We start from the raw sequence: 20417 nt of genomic DNA on the forward strand, positions 1-20417 counted from the left end.
CCAAAAGGCATTGAATGGTAGAAGCAGCTGGGATCGGGTCAGAAAAAGCTTCTTTTATTTTTTGTTTTCTTTGAGGAAACCTTCTTGAAAGATGCATGTGTCGAATCAGGTTTTGAGGCAGTGTGGGATGGCCTACACAGTGAAAAAGACCCTTTTCTCAGTAGAACTCTGTTAAGTCCTTTGTGTGAAATTTCAGCAAAGCTGAAATTGTCCTGAAGTTTCATTAACCCCAAGTGCACAAGAAGTGACAAGTTTTCATCTGCCTTCAAAACATTTCCTTTTCTGCTTCACTGATTAGGATGTAGTGTCTGTTGGATTAAATGTACATCCTTTTTTCGTAGTATTAGTATTAGCAGTAGTAGTAGTAGTACATAATGGCTTTTCTGGAGATCTTGACAGGTCTGAAGGGAGTGGGGATCATTAAGACTCAAACATTTGGAAACTGATAGAAGCTCCTTCTCCACCACCCTGCTGTGGTTCTTGTGTAATTTTAGTAAGTTGTAAAGACCATCTTCTGTATTTGTTTTTCTCTCTCCCCTCTATACTGTGAGCTCTGTGTTATTAGCCTTGTGGTACATCTTAAGTGCTCGCTAAATGTTGGTTACCCTTGTAAATGACTGCATTTATCAATTAATAAATAATTAAATATGGTAAAAGGCATGGTCCTTGTATTTTAAGCTGGAAACATTACTTTTGTTGGCAAAACAGTGAACATCTTACTGATGAGGTGGTTGTGTGGCACTGTTGCCTTCCCTGTGTCTCTTCAGCATCTAACTCACACTTGCCTTGTGTGGTAGGTCCCTTCTTCCGGGCTGCAAGGCCTCCCACCCGTTGAGCCACCAGACATCACCCAGATCTACCCAGTTCCTGCCAACATTCGGCCAGTGCTGAGCAAATACCGAGTGGAGGTACGGGTCAGGGGAGGAGCTGAGTTGTTCTTTGGCACTCAAGGGCAGTGGCCCCACCTGAATTGTAGGAGCGGTCGTATGGAATGGGCGGGAGATCTAGAGAAAAAGAATGAGCCCTCAAAAAGCTGTGCAGTTCTTTCCTGGAGGAACACAGCATGGTTCTCAGGGAGTAGGTCTGACTTTTCCACACAGAGACAGGGCAGGCGTGGGGCTCCTCCGTGGATCAGTGGTGATGGCTCTGCTGGTTGTCTCCTCAGGTTCTCTTCTGGGGAGTTCGGGAAATGAAGAAGGTGCAGCTCCTCTCTGTGGATCGGCCTCAGGCTCTCATTGAGTGCGGAGGACAAGGTGTGAAGTCCTGTGTGATCCAGAGCTACAAGAACAATCCGAACTTCAGCATCCAGGCAGATGCTTTCGAAGTGGTGCGAGCTTCTCACTCTCCCGACCTGACTCATTCCTCTTTTTTCCAGAGATGAGATGTTTTAGGGTTTCAGATGTCCACTACCTGCGAGAAAGAATTAATTTAGTGAAAAGCCAGAATTTCAGAATGAGATAAAATAGACTTGTTGTTTTATTTTGAAACTTTTCCAGTGTGGATCATACAGCAGTCAAAGCAGGTTGACAAACTTTTTCCTAAAACAGTGGTTCCCAAAGTGTGGTCCCCAATTCATCAGCATCAGCATTACCTGAGAACTTGTTAGAAATGCTCATTCTCAGGCCTGGCTGTTCTGAGTTAGAAACTATTGCAGGGAGGGCCAGATGTCTCTGGTTTAACAAGGTTTCCAGGTGATTCTGATATATGATAAAATTTGAGAACCACTGGCCTAGAAAATACTGTAATAAAATTTATTTTAATGGCTACATTTTTTAAAAAGTATTTGTACTTAGAATGTCAGGAGTTTACATGTGAATTTATGCTTCTGAAGTGATTTTTTTTGACATCTGTGCTTTTATTTATTTCAATATTTCAGCATACTTTTTTGTGCTTTGATTTGAAACTAATTGCAAAGAAAAAATTGCTTCGCGCAGCCCAGCCTGCTCCACTGGACATATACCCCCAGTTAGCAAAGCCTACAATGGAAGAATGTGCACGGTGTTTGCAAATCTTTTGTATCAGGCTGCATTGAGTCTCGGGGGCCACCAGGGAAAACAGGTGGCTGGGGCACTGTCCCTTCACTCTCAGCTCTGTATTAAATGGCTCGACTTTCATCTCTTTTATATAATGGGCCTGGATAAGCTGTCATTGGAGATGAGAGTTCTGTTGGCAGATAATGACAAAATAAAGAGGTCTGAAAATGACCGTCAGAGAGAGTGCAGAGGTGAGAGATTTTTGTAATTTAAACCTGGGACAAATTGTTACTCAGGCAGACATCCTATTTGGGTGAATTACTCCCTGGCTTGGGAAGACGTGGCTCCAGAGTTTTGGCAATCTGCAGGACTGGCCACGAGGGACAGAATGGCAAGGCAAAGACAAGGGAGGCTGGATGCCCAGCTGGCTTTGGGTCTGCCCATGGAAGGGTCACCAGGGCTCAAGCAGCCAGGCCTAGCCCCTTCTTCATCTCAGCCTCTCTCTGCAGGAACTGCCTGAGAACGAGCTTCTGCACCCACCACTGAGCATCTGCGTGGTGGACTGGAGAGCTTTTGGGAGGAGTACCCTTGTGGGCACCTACACCATCAACTACTTGAAGCAGTTTCTGCGTAAACAAGAGCCCCTTGCCCCCATCACACAGGTGGATGGAACCCAGCTTGGGCATGGTGAGAAGCTGCTCCTAGATTTTGTAGCTGTAACTATAAAGTCATGGCGCCTGCAGAGTGCCTGCTGTGGGATTGGCTCAAAGAGGATGCCCCACAGCCAAGTGGCTGGGTAGATCTTTCTGATGAGCTTGCTCCTGCAGGGGCCTCTGCTTTCTTTGGCTGCCACACTCTTACTTTGACTCACATTGGGTCAGTAACTCTAACATGCCTTCCTTGAATATGACTTACGCTCCTTCCTGCCTCCATGCTGACATTTTACTTGGCTCTGTGCTTGATGTTGTTTTAGTTTGTTCAATTTTGGATCTCAGATACACAAAGTCGAGTTCATTGCACGTCTCAGTTCCATGCTCTACAATCATCACTGGTCTATTCAAAGATTCTCTCATTCTATCCACTGTCCTCTTTATTCCTTATCTCTAATCCCAGTGCCCTCCCCACTGCAGGCCCTACGCCATCATCCTTGTCAAATTTAAGTCGATTTAATCTACCTAAATAATATGATGCTATAATTTTCATTTGTTTTCCTATTCTTTTCACTCAATTCTCTGTTTTAAGCTCTATCCATATTGCTGTGTGTACATTAGCCTGTTACTATTACTCACTGCATCTACAACACTTTACTTTTCCTTTCCTCTCATATTAGACCCATTGACTACCTCAACTCCCCTTTCTATGATCAGTGCTGCAATGAATATCCCTGTGTGTGTTCCCTGAGGGAAGATGCTATGTGGGAATTTCTCTGGAACGTACACCCAGGGGTGAGATCACTAGGTCCCAGGAAATACGCACATGTATTTTCATTAATTAGTGCCGGGGGCACTCCAGAGAGCTGCACTGATCTACAGCAGTCTACATCAGTCTATACTGCCAGTTCTGCATTTGGAACCCCATTTTTCTCCTCTTCAGCAGCACCTGCTGTTATCCAACTTTCTAGATTTTTGTTTTGCTTTGGTTTGGTTTTAGTTTTTTGCTACCCTGTGGACATAAATTAGTATCTAATTTTTATTTTAACTTGTATTTCTCTGCTTGCTCCTGTTTGCACACCCTTCATACCCTTGCTGCCATATTAATCTTCCTTCTGTGATGCCAGTTCATGTCCTTTGCCCATATTTTATGTGCTTTAATTTTCTTTTTGATTCACAAATTATTTGTATTTTCTAGATGTTAAAATCCTGTAGATTGTAGATATTGTTCATATCTTTTCCTAGTATGATAATTACTAACCTTGCCTATAATTCCTATCTATGAGCAGAAATCCTTAATTGAGATATACTCAGACCCCTCCATGTTTTAAACTTTATAGTTTATGTTTTTAGTCTTGTTTAAGGAATCTTTTCTCACCCCTTGGTGACAAAGATATTATCTTATATTTTCTTCTGCTAGCTTTATAGTTTTAGCTTTCTCATTTAGATCTTCAATCATCTGAATTTATATATGATTTTAAGTGGAGATGCAGCTACATTTTTCTCCATATAGAGCACCATTTTCCCCCCAAAGGGTCTGCTAACCTATCATTCATTTTCCCAATGATTTGTACTACCATCTTTCTCATAAACCAGTTGTCATACATCCCCTGTTCCATTTCTGAGATTTCTAGTCTGTCTCACTGGTTTCTTTGTGTCTATGCCCAGTAGATACCCATAAGAGTTTGTTGGGTTGAATTTGCTGTTGGAAAGTCAGCAAATGGGGAGAGAGAAACTCTGGAGTCTGTGGCAGCCATGGGGGTACCGAACTGGAAAATGTTCCTGAGTGCTGACTCCTACAGCATAAAACGGAGAGATGAGGACCATTGGCAGTGAAGGACAGCATTATAACCTTTCTAAGGCATCAGAAGCCCAGTTAAGAATCTCGTGAACTCTGGACATACCCCTGCTCCCTGCCAAGCACATGTACTTATGTGCCCAGAGTTCTGCCTACTGTTGGGGGCTTCATGGCTCTCTGGAGCTCCAAAGTCTCCCCAGATTAACACACAGCAGGGGGACAATCCCCCTAGACACAGAATCTGCACCCTAAACCTTGATTTTCATAATCCCAATGACCACGATTGATTAAAATTACTTTGAGGGATCAATAACAAATACAACCATTTATTGATGACCTATTATATGCCAGTTGCCTTACATCATGGTCTCATTTCATCCTCCCAGTGAGATGGGTATTTTTACTGTCATTTTATACATAAGAAAATGAGGTTCAGAAATATTAGCAACCTGACATAGTTGAATCCGGATCTGTCTGATTCCTAGTATTAGGTCCCTGAAATGACCACCCTGTGATGCAGCCCAGCTCCCTGACCTGATGTGCTTTCTTTTCAGAGATTTCAGATTCGCTAACAGCCACCGAGTCCTCTGGAGCCCACAGCTCCTCCCAGGATCCCCCAGCGGATCACATTTATGTGGATGTTGAGCCACCTCCCACAGTGGTGCCCGACCCTGCCCAGGCCCAGCCAGCCATCCTGGTTGATGTCCCTGACTCATCTCCGATGCTGGAGCCTGAACACACACCTGTAGCCCAGGAGCCACCAAAAGATGGAAAACCTAAGGTCAGACTAAAATCCCTCCCCATATTTACAAGGCTCATTGGAGTTTGCACTGGAGGCCTCAGACAATATGAAGTTGCTTGCAGTGTGACCATGGGCAAGCAGCTTCACATTTCTGAGTATTAGTTCATCCTTTGTAAAATGAGGATACTGATACCCACTCCACAGCTTTGTTATAGGATCAGAAAGTTAATGTGCATGAAATTAAAGTGCTGGTCAAATGTGACAGTAATATTTAATTGAACGGAAACTCTTCTTAATTCATTAGCTTGGAAAGGCCATGGGTTTCTTCCTCCAAGCATGTTCCACAAATATTCAGGTCCTACTTTGTACAAGATCATATGGGACCAAGAAGATGCATCTTTTGGATTCTAAAGAGGAGTAAAATAGTTAGTGATGGTTCTGGAAGGAGAGATTGACAAGTACACAAAGAACCACAAAACAAGGATATAGTTAATCTTTCTAAATTATATATTTGAGTGAAAAATCTTGGTGTATCAATTGAATTAAAAGAGAAGGCCATTTTAAGAATGTCTTAAGGGGCCGGGCATGGTGGCTCATACCTGTAATCCTAGCACTTTGGGAGGCTGAGGTGAGCAGATCACTCGAGGCCAGGAGTTCAAGACCAGCCTGGCCAACATGGTGTAACTCCATCTCTACTGAAAAAAAAAAAAAATTAGCCAGGTGTGGTGGCACTCACCTGTAATCCCAGCTACTCCAGAGGCTGAGGCAGGAGAATCACTTGAGCCTGGGAGGTGGAGGCTGCAGTGAGCCGAGATCATGCCACTGCATTCCAGCCTGGGCAACAGAGCGAGCCTCCATCTCAAAAAAAAAAAAAAAAAAAAGAAGCTCTTAAGGAACAGCCTGCCCAGCAAATGGTAAAGTCTGAAATAAAAAGAAGAGTGGAAAAGTGAGATAGATGCATGGACATTTGCACGGGCTGCTCTCATTTCATCCATGGTCAGCGACCCTCTGTGATGCCTTACCAGGTTTGCTGCATTCCCCTAGCATTGCACCTGTGACTTTCTGTTGACTTCTCGGATTCAGTGTTCATCATTCAGTGTTCATCTCAGATTTATCATAAAATTGTGAGCCTCAGCAGAGAAGAGATAATTTTTCAACATTTCCATATCCCCTGCAATCGATAGAGTGCCTGGGTCATAGTACGACTCAAGAGATGACTTGGCGAGTGAATGGAAGATGAATGCGTGATGAGTGCTGCATTCATAGGCTCCAGCAGGACACCCGTCTTCTCCCACGAATGCCACCTTTCTGCCACATGTCTATCACTCCCTCTCCTGCCACCCCATCAATTATGTGATAGAAGTCATTTACTTGTACCCATTCAAATCAGAAATGACACCAAAGAATTGCCTAAATTATGTACTTGATCCTCAGAACAGTTGTGGGTATTATTGTCCCTAATTGAGGAAACTGAGAATTACAACATTTATATTAATTGCTTAATGATTTATTACCCAGGTCTGTATGAAGCTAATGCCTTTTCTGCTATACTGCATTGCCTCATATAGTCTAGTTCTCATTTGTTGCATGCCTAGCTTCTGTACTATATCCAGTGTAGGACTGTGTCTAATTCTCCACACATCCTTAATGTCAAAAACAGTATCTCACATATGCTCAATAAATGCTAAATGAATGAATGAATGAATAGATTCTTGAACTTTCATTTGTGGAAGTGATACAGAGAGCTGCTATGACAAAACCAGTGGATACCTCTGTGTGTTTTCCAGTGTACACCTAAATGTTTTCTTCGTCACAAGCCGGTTGACCATCAGGATACAGCCAAATAAGGTTGAACTAATAACCCATTCCCTCATCCCTTGCCAGGATCCCAGGAAGCCTTCCCGGAGGTCCACTAAGAGGAGAAAGAGGACCATAGCGGATGAATCTGCTGAAAACGTGATTGACTGGTGGTCTAAGTATTATGCCTCCCTGAAGAAAGCCCAGAAGGTAGAGTCTCTCCTACCTGTGGCAGTCAAGAGACTCAATAAGAAAACACAGCACCTTCTCCTACCCTGAGTCCTACATAACCTCCTTTTAAATGCCACTATACATAGACCCTACTCAGGTGTGGTTCTGTTAACTGCAGAAGGGTAAAAAGCCTGGAAGAACCAGAGATCCTGAATTACAAAATTCCTACTTTTTGGCTGTAGCTGGCCCTAGGACATAAGCTCTGCTGTAAATACTGGAAGGATGTTCAGTCTAGCATGGTATCAGGAGGATCTGCCCCCCCAGCCAGACTCAGGGGGGTCCAGCAGGGAGAAATGGGGTCTCTGGACAGGTGGGCATCAATGATTGGGGCCTCAGGAGATACCCTAGTGTAAGGATCCCAAGTCTTCAGCAGGATTCTAAGTTCACATGGGAAATTATCAAAGGCAGAGGTCTTGGCCTTAGGAAATACTATTATAAGTGGATTTACATAGCAAGAGCAGGGCCTCATGTCCATGGAATGAGACAGATCTAGTTATAAAGCTGGAGAGCCAGTGGGGAGTAGGCCTGGAGAGTCCGGCAAAAGCTCAGCAACTGGATATGGTAAGATTTCTCACCCCTGAGTACGAAAGGGAAGAAAAATTACTCCGATGTTATATTTAATTGAATGTGCTTCTGCTTCTTCAGTTTGGAAAGGCTATGGTTGCATCTAGGACTATTTCTCAAATATTGATATATACCGAAAAAGCAAATGTTAGTCCCTGCCTCCAACCTCCCTCCTTTTGCTGCAATGGACACTATCACTTCCCGTGAGAACTCAGCTCTTTCCCCTTTCTCTGCTAACCTCCCCAACCTATGGTACCATCCCAAAGACCAGACACGCCAACAGACACAACTCATGGTGCAGATGAGGGAGATGCTCCAGGGAGGTGGAAAAATATTGGGGAGATAGTTTGCTTGCCTCATGGCTGAGAGGGTACTGCATATAAGGGACAAAGATGTCTATAGTTTGATCACACTTTTCTTGGATGTGCGGATACCTCTTTTCTAAGATAGGGCATCCTATTGGGCTTAACCCCCAGATCTTTACAGTGCGGCTTCATTTTGGGGAACTGCTTAGAGACTGTTTGAATACTCTTTTAAAATAGTGTCTCTGGGAATGCAGAGGGCTGAGATAATTGTTAGCAGTCAGAATTAATAAATCAAGTATTGCGGTGTCAATAATATTGTCTCCTCCTTTTTCAAAGGCAAAGGAGAGAAATCCCAAGGGAAAAAAAGGCAATACAGGTAAGCAGTTATTCTGAGCACATTTGTCCATAGCATAGGGCCATTGTTACGAGAAAACTGGAAAATGGAAGCCACGGGAGGTGTATTAGAGCTCAACTCCCTCCTTTCCCGAGTTTAGAAACAATTTTGGGAAGATGACAGCACTTTAAAATGTGGTCATGTAGCTCTTGGTGCTGGGCTGGAACCAGATCTCAGTTCTTCTGAATTCAGTTCAGTGCTGGAATGGACCCTTTGGCTCAAGTTCCTATGTTGACAGTCTTAATGTAGAAACTACAGAATAAAAATAGAAGCAATCTGGATGACTGGCCAAAATCAACATGATAAATTTTATTAGAGGTGAGTTCCAAAACTCAGTCTACAGGATTGGATAGATCTTGTTTGGCAGAAAGTCAGATTTCAAATGACCACAAACTCAATTCAAGCCAACAGTAGGTCTCAGCCTAAATACAACTGTAACGTTAAGCAGCCAATGTTGTTTCATTTGACGATGATAGAAGTGGAAAAACTAGAGCCCGGCTCAGTTCTCAGACCACTCCTAATTAGCACATGTAATTCTAAGACCAACCCCATGTCACAGGAAATAGTATCTTCACCTTGCAAATGATGAAAGAGAGGTACAAAGAGGTCAAGTAATTTGTCCAACGTTACACAGCTAGAAAATAACAGAGCTACAGTCCGTATCAGGTGGTTTCTCCCCTGCAGATCCTGCTGCTAAAAAATTACTGAGTAATCCCCCTAACAACTTTGCACAAGACCCTTAGGATATTTGACCCTCATATTGAACTAGATGTATCTCAAGTCCCTTAACGGATCTGAGAGAGTGTGACTCCAAAAAGCTTTGGAGTTGGTCCAAGTTCTGAGTCTGTTCTTTGCTAGTTGGGTGAATGGGCAAATTATTCTCTCTTGCCTAGTTTAATGAGTTCTTACATGTACTGTAACCCATTGGCCCATAGATTAGGGCCATTGCCCTATTCCTATTGCTCAGCTCTAGGGGATCCACTGACGTTGGATTTATATGTGCATGGGGTGCCCTGCAGTCAGGCACTGTACAGACTGTATGTAACAATCCTACAGCAAAAAGTTACTATTTCTTTTTAAAAAGATGGATCACAAGTTACTATTTCTTTTTTTTCGAGACGGAGTCTTGCTGTGTCGCCCAGTGCAGTGGAGTGCAGTGGCGCAATCTTGGCTCACTGCAAGCTCTGCCTCCTGGGTTCACACCATTCTCCTGCCTCAGCCTCCCGAGTAGCTGGGACTACGGGTGCCTGCCACCATGCCCGGCTAATTTTTTGTATTTTTAGTAGAGATGGGGTTTCACCGTGTTAGCCAGGATGGTCTCCATCTCCTGACCTCGTGATCTGCCCGCCTCGGCCTCCCAAAGTGCTGGGATTACAGGTGTGAGCCACCGTGCCTGGCCACAAGTTACTATTTCTGAAGGGTCACAACATAAGACATGTCAGCAAAAGGAAAGAAGGAGCTTGGCTTTGTTCCTTCTCATCTCAACCACCATGAGAAATCTAATTTCTGCTGAATATCCACAGAGGCAAAGCCAGATGAGGTAGTAGTAGATATAGAAGATGGGCCAAAGAAGAAGAAAGACAAAATGCTCAAGAAGAAACCCAAAGATGATGGAATCCCCAACCTGGCCGTCTTGCAGGTATGTGGGGACACAGGCATCTTTGCCATGGATGGGGAGGGATGTTCAGCAATGAGGTTCTGCTAGTGCTTTGGTCAACTCTAGTCATGCCTTTGTTTGACATTTTGTCTTCATTGTCACCGATGTAGAGAAGTAAACTTTGACGTGCATTTAAGCCAAGACAGGAAGCTTGTTCATTTTCCATTTCCTATACCCTCATATTGAGAAGGGGCATAACTTAAATTGTTTAATGTGGACCTTACAAAGTAATCTACAGCATTTGAGCTCCCCTTGGCTCATCTCTAGGTGCTTGTCATCATCATGCAAATGTGTACACACTCAAGGCAGCAGGAGATTTAACTCCAACTGAAGTCAGCTCCATTAGGCCAATCTTAGCATTAGTTAGAGGGTATTAGCTAGAGGTATATTGATGGCTATGAAAATTTGAATGGTGAAAATTATATACATAGATAACCAATTTGGGTAAGCAATTTATATAGGAAAGTTGAATAAGCAAATTATACTACCAAACCTAAAACTCAACTCAATTTTGCATTTCCAAAGCATATATATAATTTTCCACTTGGAAACTTCATGTCTATATGCATTACAATAAAAACAAATATTCCATCACCTTATATGTGTTAAGAATTAGCTATTTAATGAATATTATTGATTTGAATCTCCTCAAAGTATTATAGTCTATATCCAACAACCAATGGCATCAACTAGCTCTAAAAGTTTTGTTGTATCTATACTTATATATTACAATTTTTTAATTTAACCTATACTTTTTGGAATTTAAAAGCTCATCAAAACATTTCATAAAATTCATAGTAGTAGTTTCAGGAGTGCTGAGCCAATCCATGTTCCTTATCTTGCTGAAGATAAATTACCAATGGCCTCAGATTTTCCCAAGGGGCATGTATCAAGGCTGGTTTTGGAGAATCTTGGCATTTCTCATTAAATCAATCCTGAGCTTTCCTTCCTCTTAGCACAATCTTCTCCCTTTTCCCTAAAGATATATGATGGTGATCTCGAGAGTGAATTCAACAATTTCGAAGACTGGGTGAAAACTTTTGAGCTCTTCAGAGGCAAGTCTACAGAAGATGACCATGGTCTTGATGGAGACCGAGTCATAGGAAAATTTAAGGCAGGTTCCATTGTTAATCCTTTCATTTGGCTCTCCCTGTCCATAAATGTCAGGTATTACTCAATTCTGTTAATGGAATTGTGGTGTGGGATGTGTGTAGCGAAAATCCTTAATTTTTACTCAAGGCCCTCTCTAGAACTCCACAAAACCTAGCCCTAGTCTTTTAAGATATTTTTGGCTTGTGACCAGTGGATTGGAGCTCAGTCTGGTGAAAAATAAGGAGACAGAGTCATTACCTGAGAGGAACACTGAACTTTACTTTGTTCTCTCCACCCCTGGCCTACCAAATATGTGATTTATGCAAGCCTACCAGTTGGACAATTAAACTAATCAAGCAACACAAGCCCTTCATCTGGCAGACTTACAGTGTGAACATCACAAAGTAGTAGCCAGAATTCACTATAAACATACTACAAGCTGGGCCCTTTCTATGCAGCATGCTATGTTGGAAATAGCACAGGTATTACAGTTTGCCCATCTGGATTCAAATCCTAGTTATAGTATTAACCAGCTGTGTGATCTGGAACAAAGTGCTTTACCTGCCTAAGCCTCAATTGCTATGTCTGGAAATAGGAATACTGCAGTCAGGATTGAACAAGATAATGGGGGAAGCACTAGCATAGCACCCCACATGTAAAAGGCACTTGGTGTCCCATCTGTTCTGTTCCTCATATAACAGTCCTGTGAAGGGGGTGTTAATGTACAATGCCAATTCACTGGTGTACCATGAGGAAGCTCAGATGCAAGCAGGCTACATAAATTGCCCAAGGATACCCAACTGGCAAGTTTAGCACCAACCCAGGTCCTGCAGATTCCCAAGCTGTGCTCATTTTCCCAGCACTGTGCTCTCTGTGGGTTTTGGTGGGACATATGACCATCTCATTTCAATGGGTTGCGTTTTGTGGTTCCAGGGCTCCTTCTGCATCTACAAAAGCCCCCAGGATTCTAGCTCTGAGGACAGCGGGCAGCTGAGAATCCAGCAAGGGATTCCGCCCAATCACCCTGTCACAGTGCTGATCAGAGTATACATTGTTGCGGTGAGCCATCCTTGTTTGCTCTGAAGGGGTGTATTTATCTGCCTAGGCTGCCATAACAAAATATATGGCAGACTGGGAGGCTTAAACAACAGAAATTTACTTTCCTACAGTTCTGAATGCCATAAGTCTATAATCAAGTTGCTACCAGGGTTGGTGTCTTGTGAGGCCTCTCTTGCTGGCTTGTGGATGGCTGCCTTCTTGCTGTGTCCTCACACGACCTTTCCTCTGTGCACGTGTATATAGGGAGAGAGCGAGCTCTGATATCCCCTCCTCTTCCTATAAAGACACTAGCCCTGTCATATTAGAGCAGCACCACTATGACCTCATTTAACCTTAATTACCTCCCTAAAGCTATGTCTCCAACTACAGTCACCTTAGGAGTTAGGGGTTCAACATATGGGGGTATGAAGTTAGGCTGGCAAAACAGACATGTTATGGCTTTTCTGAGCATATAGGACTGTTCTGTCTGTGTAGTTTTGTCTGCTCCCTGTGGTTGCCTATGTCAGGAGAGGGAACCAAATAGGAGGGAAGCAGAAACCACAGGAAAGACAGTTAGGGGGAAGAACCAAGGCAGAACAGGGCAGCAGTTACTGTGAAATTCTCCTCCCACAACCATGCCTCTGCACTATTGCAGTAGGAAATTTCACTTTGAATGTATTTCCAAGAAAGATGTTAACTCCTCTAAGCTTCCCTCTTTCTGATAATGACAGCACAAAACTTTGATTATGAAACTTTTCGGCCTCATTAGCAGAAGCTCAGGCCAAATTTGATGCTCGATCAAAGCAACTGTATGAACCCCAATGGTTCATGGATTTGCTTTAATCTCCTGACCTTGGATGTGGTTTTTGTAATTGTATTTCATTATAATGCTCTTATTTTATATCAACCATTTGCTTCCATTGCCTACATTCTTTCAAAGAAATATAAATGTAACATAAAATAAAAATGAATTATCCTTTAATGCTAAGGGAGAAATAAATGTTCTTCCATCATGCACTTCTCAGGTTTCCTTCATCATCCTCTGTATCATCACCACAACCACCATGTGCCAGGGATGTTGTGATGAAAAGAACATAGTCTCTGCCTTCAGGGAAGTTACAGTGTAGTTGGAAAGATGAGAAGAACTTAGAGTCACTGACAATGTTGGGTAGTCAACATGAAACACCACCCTCAGGATGCTTTAGACTAACCTTTTCAAAATTTCATTCAGGAAGTCACTTGTGTTTTGGGAGAAATGGGCATTCCTTAGGAAATAGAACGTATGTTCAAATAAATTTGAGAAATAGCACATATGTCCTTCTCTAGCCTTTGAGATTCACAAAGCTCATTAGCACATTCAAGGCTCTGAGAATTTCAGAAGCAAATAAACCTATTTAGTAATCTTGAAGAGCATTTTCTAAACTTTTGCCTCATACCTTTTTCCCCCCTACTGAAAAGCTCACAGAGCTACAGTTCTCTAAGATACAGTTTGGGGAATCCAGAAATAGTATGAACAGTAGGAAGGAGAGGGAAGAATTTCTGTGAACTACAGAGATTGGAGAAGATCCGTTTTCTTATTCGTGTATTCATTCAGAAAATATCCACTGCACACCTTTTATGTGTTTAGTACCTTCTAGGCAAAGGCCAGATAAACAACAGATCAGGTTTCTGTCCAGGAGGTAGCATGGGGGAGGAAGGCCTTGGGCTGGAACTTGAGAACGGGAGTGACTTGAACAAACAGGAAGTCAGAAGATGGCAGTCCTAGGTAAATTCACTACAGTTATGGACAGTCAATACTTTTCATTGATATTTCTAGTAGTTTGATTATGTGTAGTTTGCTCTCGTACTAATTAATTAAATAAATTCTCAAATCTTTTAATTAAAAGAACACTAACAAGTAAAAAAAAAACTACTTAAAACTCACATAAAGAAAGAAATCAAATTTCCCCACCTCTTTTTTTCCTTACTTAACAGGATAGATTGGCCATTTTTTTCTAGATTAGTATGTACAGGTCTTCATTCCTTTTAGTAGCTGTATAGCATTTTCTTGAATAAATGTATTCATTTATTTATCCAACAAATATTAAGACCCTGTTCTATGTCCTAGAGGTAAAGTAATGAACAAGATAAACAGTGCCCTTGCTCTCATGGAGATTACATACTAGTTGAGAGTGATGTGGGAATTAGGAAGATATAAAATAAACAAAGGAACAAATAAATTAACAGGATTTGTGTCAGAGATAACTGCTTTGTAAAGAATTAAAATTGGCTGATGTGACAAGAAGAAATGGGAAGGACTGCTTTGCATTGTGTTTCTTCCCAAGTAATCAACAAATAGGTTGCTTATAATGTTTGGCTATTAAACAGTGTTCTGGTGAACATCCTTGAACATACAGCTTTATAGGCTCACCTTATTCTATCTACAGGATAGAGTCCTAAATATGGAATTGTTTCTCAGCTTTCATTGCTGCAGAGTTTCTCCATCTTTTTGATACCATTTCTTACCATCCTCCAACTCTGGCCTTTCCTTAGAAAGTATTTGCTTTTGACAGTTTAAGGCCTGTCTAGGTTGTCTAGAATCAGACTTTACTCTCAGAAAAGATCATCATTCAACTGATCAGTGCTAAATGCAAGAATCATAGGGTCACGGATTCAGAGACCATTAGTTCTGGGAAGGGCCTTCAGGTCCACCCCATGATTTTACAGATAGATCTCAGAGAGACAACATGACTTGCCCAATATCACACACTACTTAGAAATGTAGTCAGGCCACGTGCGGTGGCTCATGCCTGTAATCCCAGCACTTTGGGAAGCCAAGATGGGCAGACTGCTTGAGCTCAGGAGTTTGAGACCAGCCTGGGCAACATGGTGAAACCGCATCTCTGATACAAAAATTAGTGGGGGTGTGGTGGCTCACGCCTGTAGTTCTAGCTGCTTGGGAGGCTGAGGTGGGAGGATCACTTGAGCCTGGGAGGCATAAGTTGCAGTGAGCCAAGACTGTGCCACTGTACTCCAGCCTAGGTGACAGAGCAAGATACTGTCTAAAAAAAAGAAAAAAAAAGAAATATAGTCATGTGTCTTTTAACGAAGGGAATACATTCTCAGAAATGTGTTGTTAGGCTGTTTCAGTCCTGTGCAAGTGTCATAATGTATTTACACAAACCTAGATGGTATGGCCTCCTACATGATAGTATAGCCTATTGCACTCCTATGCTATAAACCTGTATAGCACATTACTGTATAGACTACTGTAGGCAATTATAACACAATGGTATTTGTGTATCTAAACATAGAAAAGGTAGAGTAAAAATACGTATAAAAGATTTGAAAAAAATGGTACACCTGTCTAGGGCACTTACCATGAATGGAGCTTGCCAGACTGGAAGATTCTCTGGGTGAGTCACTGAGTGAGTGGTGAGTGAATGTGAAGGCCTAGGATGTTACTGTCTGCTACTGTAGAGTTTAGAAACACTGTACCCTTAGGCTACACTAAATTGATAAGACATATTTTTTCCTTATTCAATAATAAGTTAGCTTACTATAACTTTTTTACTTTATAAACTTTTAAGTTTTTTTAACTTTTGACTCTGCTCAAGACAACATTTAGCTTAAAACACGAACACATTGTTCAGCTGTACACAAATATGTTCTTGATATCCTTAGTCGAGAAGGTTTTTTCTATTTTAAAATTGTTTTATTTTTTAAACTTTGTTGTGAAAAACTAAAACAAACACACATTAGCCTAGGCCTACACAGGGTCAGGATCATCAATATCACTGTCTTCTACCTCCACATCTTGTCCCACTGGAAGGTCTTCAAGGGCACTAACACGCATGGAGCTGTCATCGTTTATAATAACACCTTTGTCTGGATGCCTTCTGATGGACCTGCCTGAGGATGTTTTACAGTTAACTTTTTTCAATAAATAGAAAAAGTACACTCTAAAGACTAAAAAGTATAGTAAATACATAAACCAGTAACATCATTTATTGTCATTGTCAAGTATTATATACTGTACATGATTGTATACTTTTACATGACTGTTAGCACAGGTTTGTTTATAGCATCACCACAAACATGCGAGTGATGTGTTGCACTACAACGCTGCAACAGATATGTCACTAGATCATAGGAATTTTTCAGCTCCATTATAATTTTATAGGACTGCCATCGTACACGTGGTCAGTCCTCGACCAAGACATCATTAAGCGGTGCGTGACTGTAGAACTAGAACTCAAACTCATGCCTTCTGCCTCCTGGTCCAGCATTTTTCTCATTTTTCTGTGCCAAGAGCTTCTTTCCACTGAGGAGATGACTCCAGAGAAAGTTGCACTTGGGCAAAGCCAATAATTTTTCTTTTTAACAGCAAAATGTAGATGCTAAAGTAGTGGCTCTTAACCTTGGCTGCACACTAGAATTATCTAGGGAGTTTTTCAAAAGCCCCAAAGCCCTGGCCCATTAAATCAGACTATCTAGAGACAGAAGTCAGGCATTAGTATTTTTGAAAGCACCAAGGTAATCCCAGTGTACAACCAATATTGAGAGCTATTGAACCAAAGACATTTTCTTTTTCCTTTCCAGGCATTTAATCTTAGTCCAGCTGATCCAGATGGCAAATCAGATCCCTACATTGTGATTAAGCTTGGCAAGACAGAAATCAAAGACCGGGATAAATACATCCCCAAACAACTGAACCCAGTATTTGGAAGGTCAGTGGCCATCTGGGCTGTGTTTTATTGTCCTTTCTGCATTTGCTCCTGCTGTGTTTCTGTGGGGATGGTGTGTGTATGTTTGTGTTCCTGGGTGAAATGGTGCCAGGAGGTTAAATACTGGCTTCTGCTCTTGGTAATAACCAACAAAACCTACATCCACGGAGCAGGGTTGAATTATTTCATGGTCCCCTGAGGAATTTGGTGGTACTTGGTGATCTTCTTAACCATAGCTTTCTTTATTGTAATTTTTTTCTTTTTCTTTTTTTGTGAACTTAAGTAGAGAAATATATACCCACAGCTTTCTAATTACAATTTTCTGGATTTTAGATTTAATAGGCATCTTGCAGGGTCATTGGATTCAGCCTTGTGCTTTTGAACAGAGCAGAGATTTCCTTTTTATAAACAAGGCAGCCAAGGTCTAGGGAGGTCAAGAAACATATTCAAGTTCAGATGACACAATTGGAGGATAATGGGCCAGAAGTTTAGTCTTTTGTCTCCTACTAAAGGGATTTTTCCATCATATTATTTTGTGGTTCATTTGAGGTGACCCCTGAGGTCGAAGAGTTGAACTTTGTCCTCAAGTTGTACTTTGTTTTCCTGTAAAGTGTTAAAAGCTATTGCATTTGTGTAAGGGGACTAGGCATTCGCCAGCTCACAGCAATCCTGCCATGCTCACTGATCCTCCAATACGATGTGCTAAGCATTGGTGTTCCCTGTTTGAGTTTGTGCACCTGTCTGTCATTCACTCTGGAATCAAGGTGGCCTGGGTTTCACTCTGCTACATACAAGATCTACAACCTTATGCAGATGGCTTAACCTCTCTGTTCCAAAGTTTTCCTGACCTGCAAAGCAGCAACAGTGACACCTGACTCTCATATTCCTTTAGAAGATTAAATGTGTAAAGCACCTAGCACATCACATTGCCTATGCCAGCACACAATTGACACTCAGAACACATTAGCTCCCTTGCTCCCCACCTTAGTAATTATTGTAGCAATGGATACATCTTTAGTGTGTTTAATTTCTTTTATCTTGAGTAAGCAGGAACATGGGATAAAATCTCCATTGGCTCCATTTAAATTCGTTTACACATCTGTGATCACTTTGGAGCCTCTGACATTTAATCAGCACTAGCCTCTTACATTTTATTGCTCCTGAGGAAATGAGGGCAATAAATGATCTTGCCTGTCCAGATTAATGAGAATGACAGTGCTGGGGAAACACCCTCTCTTCCCTCATCCAGAGATGACCTTTATCATCACCTACCACTTATGTAACTAGTGCTTCAGTGTGACAACCGCTTGGCAGGCACATTTTATGAGCTACTTTCACCACAGAGCCATGAACTAGTCTTGTTTTACTATCCGTGCTATATGGCCATGGCAAACAAGAGGATGATGAAGTCAATGTTCCCTCCTGCCTCTGACATTGCAGCACCTCATCCAAAATTTCTCCAGATGTGGATGTTTTGTTAGATATGTGTTTAATTTTTACTTAGGAACAAAAGTTTCCAGCACAATCCCTCAGTGTTCCAGCAGGAAGAGTAGAGGGTTCTTGTGCCTGAGCCAGGGTCTGCGGAATCCTTCCTCATAACTTCAGTGCCTCAGTATCGGTGTAAGGGTGTCACAGCCTCCAACCCCTGGTGCCCTGGTATCTTGCGTTGCTTTACCTTTCTTCGTAGCCTCTGACATGGATTAGATGTTTATGGGTTTATTGGCCATCTCCCATCTCCCCCACTAGAATGTAAGAAGTATTTGAGCAGGGACTTAGCCTAGTCTGGTTAATGCCACATCCCCAGCACCTAGGACAGGGCCTGGCACAGAGCAGGTGCACAATATGCATTTGTGGAATGAACAGATGGATGGATGGATGGGTGGGTGGGTGGCCAGATGAACAAAATGCCAGTCAGTTGTCAGTGGGATTTAATGGGGCCCTATCTCCACATCATCTTGATATGGTGCATGTCTGTAGGCTTTGACAGTTTCTTCCTCATGGCTCTTATGGTTTCCCAGAATGTTTGCCATTGTCTCCACCACCTTGATAATTAACCATAAAACAAAATGATGAGATCCTAATGGGTTTATAAACCAGCTCGACCTCCCCTTACTCATTCACATCTGCAGGACTTTGTCCTTGCTATGCCCTCACCATGACATGCCTTTCCTTTTCTTGTCCACCTGCAGAACTTCATTTATTCCTCACAATTACTGGGAATCCACCATGTGTCAGGCACACTGCTAAGTGCTGGGACACAGTGAGGACCAAGCCAGAGTCTGTACCTTCAAGGTGCCCATGAATATTGAGAGAACATCAAATAAATGCGTGATTACAATAGGCTGCTGCAAGTCCTGTGAAGACCCTGGGAAGGCATAAGACCCTCTTGGGATTGTTGAGGGGGTGGGAAGGGATGGGTGTTCTTTGCCCTGCAAAGTCCAGAGTGTAGGGAGGGCGTGATGTGGCAGGAACTATGGGTATCAATCCAGGTTCCACCACAGGAAGGGACCTAGCAGAGGAGAGAGAGAGAATTTCCCAGGGCTTCCTTAACAAAGTACCATAAACTGGGTGGCTGAAACAACAGAAATTCATTCTCACAGTTTGGGATACTGAAAGTGTGATGTTCTGGGCTGCAAGGGAGCCTCTATTCCCTGCCTCCCTCCCAGCTTCTGGTGATCTGCTGGCAATCTCTGGTGCTCCCTGGCTGGTAGATGCATTGCTCCAATATCAGCCTTCATCTCCACATGGCCTGCTCCCTGTGTCTCTCCACATCATCTTCCCTCTGAGCACATCTGTCTCTGTGCCAAGTTTTCCTCTTTACAGGGACACCAGTCGTATTGCATTAGAGCCCATCCTAATGACCTCATTATAGCTCTATTACCTCTATTAAGACCTCACTTCCAAATATGATCAGATTTTGAGGTGCTGGATCTGGAGCTTCAACTTATCTTTTGGTGGAGAAACAATTCAACCCATAGCAATATATACTGCTTTTGCTCTTTATTATGAGATTATTGTTTTTGCTCTTAAGCATTTTCAACTGGTTAAAGCCTACTTAGATTATCAAGGAGAATCTTCTTCAATTAAAGTCAACTAATTGTGGATGTTAATTACATCTACAAAATACCACCATAGCAACACCTGGATTAGTGTTTGATTGAATAACTGGAGACTATAGTCAAGTAGACACATGAAACTGACCGTCACCGTGTGAGTAGATTGCAAATGTTTTTTCTTTCCAATCAGGTCGTCATTTTGGTGATAGACTATGTGCCAGCTACTGGAGAGGTATAAAGGTTGCATGACCCTGTTTCCATGGAACCTATGCCCTTATGGAGGAGGCAAGGAATAAAAAAAAAAATCAGGCAGATATAAAACTGCCTATATGATGAATGCTATAAGGGAGAGGTACAGGGGCCTTTGAGTCTGTATAATCGGAGAGCTTGACCTGGTTGGGAAAATGGCTAAGA

The 20417-nt window shown here is 42.2% G+C and overlaps 1 protein-coding gene across 1 annotated transcript in view; it reads left to right on the plus strand.

Annotated features, from left to right (window-relative positions):
- Nucleotides 1–20417, plus strand: part of FER1L6 (fer-1 like family member 6) — a 207983-nt gene that overhangs the window by 145732 nt on the left and 41834 nt on the right. Inside the window, exons 24-33 of the mRNA XM_063669062.1 lie at nucleotides 798–908; nucleotides 1166–1327; nucleotides 2483–2660; nucleotides 4976–5202; nucleotides 7048–7170; nucleotides 8397–8436; nucleotides 9978–10093; nucleotides 11094–11225; nucleotides 12137–12262; nucleotides 16823–16950. Of these exons, the coding sequence (XP_063525132.1) occupies nucleotides 798–908; nucleotides 1166–1327; nucleotides 2483–2660; nucleotides 4976–5202; nucleotides 7048–7170; nucleotides 8397–8436; nucleotides 9978–10093; nucleotides 11094–11225; nucleotides 12137–12262; nucleotides 16823–16950 (1343 nt within the window). The remainder of the gene's footprint in view (nucleotides 1–797; nucleotides 909–1165; nucleotides 1328–2482; nucleotides 2661–4975; nucleotides 5203–7047; nucleotides 7171–8396; nucleotides 8437–9977; nucleotides 10094–11093; nucleotides 11226–12136; nucleotides 12263–16822; nucleotides 16951–20417) is intronic.

Source organism: Pongo pygmaeus, chromosome 7 (genome assembly GCF_028885625.2).
Source record: "Pongo pygmaeus isolate AG05252 chromosome 7, NHGRI_mPonPyg2-v2.0_pri, whole genome shotgun sequence".
In the NCBI taxonomy this organism is placed as follows: Eukaryota; Metazoa; Chordata; class Mammalia; order Primates; family Hominidae; genus Pongo; species Pongo pygmaeus.